The 2,116-nt window shown below is 52.6% G+C and overlaps 2 protein-coding genes across 2 annotated transcripts in view; one reads left to right on the plus strand and one right to left on the minus strand.

The window, feature by feature from the left end:
• Positions 1-1,186, minus strand: part of LOC103897062 (ferritin heavy chain, oocyte isoform) — a gene marked incomplete at its 3' end in the record, with an annotated part of 9,749 nt that extends 8,563 nt beyond the window's left edge. Inside the window, exons 1-3 of the mRNA XM_019471457.1 lie at positions 1,151-1,186; positions 933-1,010; positions 655-747 (exon numbers count right to left, since the gene is read on the minus strand). Coding sequence (XP_019327002.1) covers positions 655-747; positions 933-1,010; positions 1,151-1,186 — 207 coding nt within the window. The remainder of the gene's footprint in view (positions 1-654; positions 748-932; positions 1,011-1,150) is intronic.
• The window catches only part of LOC103897063 (zinc finger protein 501), a 7,177-nt gene continuing 5,777 nt past the window's right edge, over positions 717-2,116 (plus strand). The window contains exons 1-2 of the mRNA XM_019471458.1: positions 717-814; positions 1,332-1,428. The gene's annotated coding sequence lies outside the window, so the exon portion shown is untranslated. The remainder of the gene's footprint in view (positions 815-1,331; positions 1,429-2,116) is intronic.

The raw sequence follows: 2,116 nt of genomic DNA on the forward strand, positions 1-2,116 counted from the left end.
TTTTTAATTACAATACAGATTAGGAATAATTACCGCCTGGTTCGTTAAGTAATAGCTATGATTAAATTTAGTCATGACTCATCCCTAAATAATCTCTCCTTTATTTATTTCCACTCTAACTTTTTAATCGTCCCTTTACTACTGAGTGGGATTAACTAGGGCCTGTGATTTGGGTTTTTTTTAACACTGACTAGATTTGTTTCGTCAGAGATATTAATCCCAATTAGTGCTCTATTATTTATATTTTACTGCTTGTAATTTTATAATATAAATTGGGAACAATTACTGTCTGTAAAGTTTTGCATAATAGCTACAGTCCAGGCATTATTTGCTCATAAAACTCTTCTAGTTGCTGTGATTTAAGTTTTTATTCTAGGTGGCTTAAAGTAAATAACAACTGGTAAAAATTAAAATGACAGAAACCAGGGACGTTGGAAATCCCGGGAAAAACAACGGGAGCACCTCGGCGTGACCAGAGGTCGGACAAGCGCTTCGGTCCGGATTTCGCACTTCAGCTCCGCCAGCCCTTTCTTCTGGGAACCCCAAATTCCCGGGGGAACGAACGAACGAACGAGCGTGCAGCAGATACACCGCAGCATCGGACCACCGGCTGGGGCCCCGCCCCCCCGCCACTGGCTGCACCCAACCCCCAACCTCACGAGCCTGAGCGCCGGCCAACGGCGTGTCCGACGAAACCCGAAACCAGCCACGAGCCTGAGCGCCGGCCAACGGCGTGTCCGACGAAACCTGTGACGACGCCAGGACACGGCGGAGACGAAGGCAAGCTGCGGCGAGGACGAACACATCGCAGCAGGTACGATGCGTAACGCTGAAACACCGTGCCAGGTCACACACGCGCAGCACAGAGGACCTCGCTCTGTGTGAGGCACGCAGCCGTCCTTAGCGTCCTCGCAACTCTCTCTTCACGGCACCATCGCCTCCGCCATTGGGATTCCCGGGCGGAAAACGAGCGAGCTCTGCGCGTTGTGGTGCGCCCTCGCCTTCCATGCCTGCACGCAAGAATAAGCGCCCACCCGTCAGACAACACCAGAAACCACAAAGCCCCTCGAACGAATTTACAGTCCCACAGTCACACAAACCAGTTACGCTTCACAGCCCAGCCCTCCTCTGCGCTGGGCGTCTGCTTCACCTCCACGCGCCCTTCCGCAGCCAGACCCGTGGCCATCTCCCCACGGTCCGTCTCTGCATTACATACCGCAGAGCAGCTGGGACCAGGGGGGAAAAAGAAACGGGGGGGGAACAAGAAAAAAAAAAAAAACCCGGGTGGGGACGTGCAGCAGCGCGCCTCCTGCTCTGGCTTGGGTTTGCAGCACGCCAAGCACCAAACCGAGGAACGGACGGCTGCCGGAGGTGACGCCACCTGCTCCTTCGCTGCAGCTTTGTACGTCGCACCAACAACCCGACCAGGTCGGTAATTAAACTTAATTTTACTGGGCAGAACACAGACCTTTGTTTAAATAGATACAAATAATATAATACGAAGTTACATGGGAAAGTAGGTCATTAAATGTAGTACCAACATTACCAGCAGAAATTACGTGCTTTAGTTTTCTGTCTGAAAGAGGAAAAAACCCGGTGCTGTTGCTGTTCGTGTCTATCAAGACTACACACGCTGCTGAACTGGTACCAGCACTGCCTTCGGACAGGACGGGCTGCCAGGGCAGAACTAGATCCCATAAGAATCCTTCTCTGAAATATCCCCAGCTGCAGAGTGAATTATTCACTGTAAATCACCAACAGCAGCTCCCAGTCACCCAGACTCCGAGAAGGTTTCTCCAGCTGACCCCCGAAACAGATATAAATGGGTCCTAAAGGACGGAAAATGCAAGAGTAGGGCTGAAACAAAAACGCCACGCATCAGAAACTGTACTGAGCACTGTAACTCAGGCCCGAGTGGCTGGAACAGCAATAAAGGACAAAACAAAACACCTCGGGAGAGGTGTTGAGGGGCCAGAGGGGACCTGGGGGGCTCGGAGCAGAGCGTGGCTGTCCTCGGGGTTTCCTGGCTGGCGGCGAGGAGCAGTGGGTGCTCCGGGGTCAGCGAGGCCGCGGAAAGGGCTCTCGGGGAGCCTGGGGGGGGTCCAAAGGGGGCTGC

This window comes from Aptenodytes forsteri, unplaced genomic scaffold (genome assembly GCF_000699145.1).
Source record: "Aptenodytes forsteri isolate BGI_AS27 unplaced genomic scaffold, ASM69914v1 Scaffold562, whole genome shotgun sequence".
NCBI classification, from domain to species: Eukaryota; Metazoa; Chordata; class Aves; order Sphenisciformes; family Spheniscidae; genus Aptenodytes; species Aptenodytes forsteri.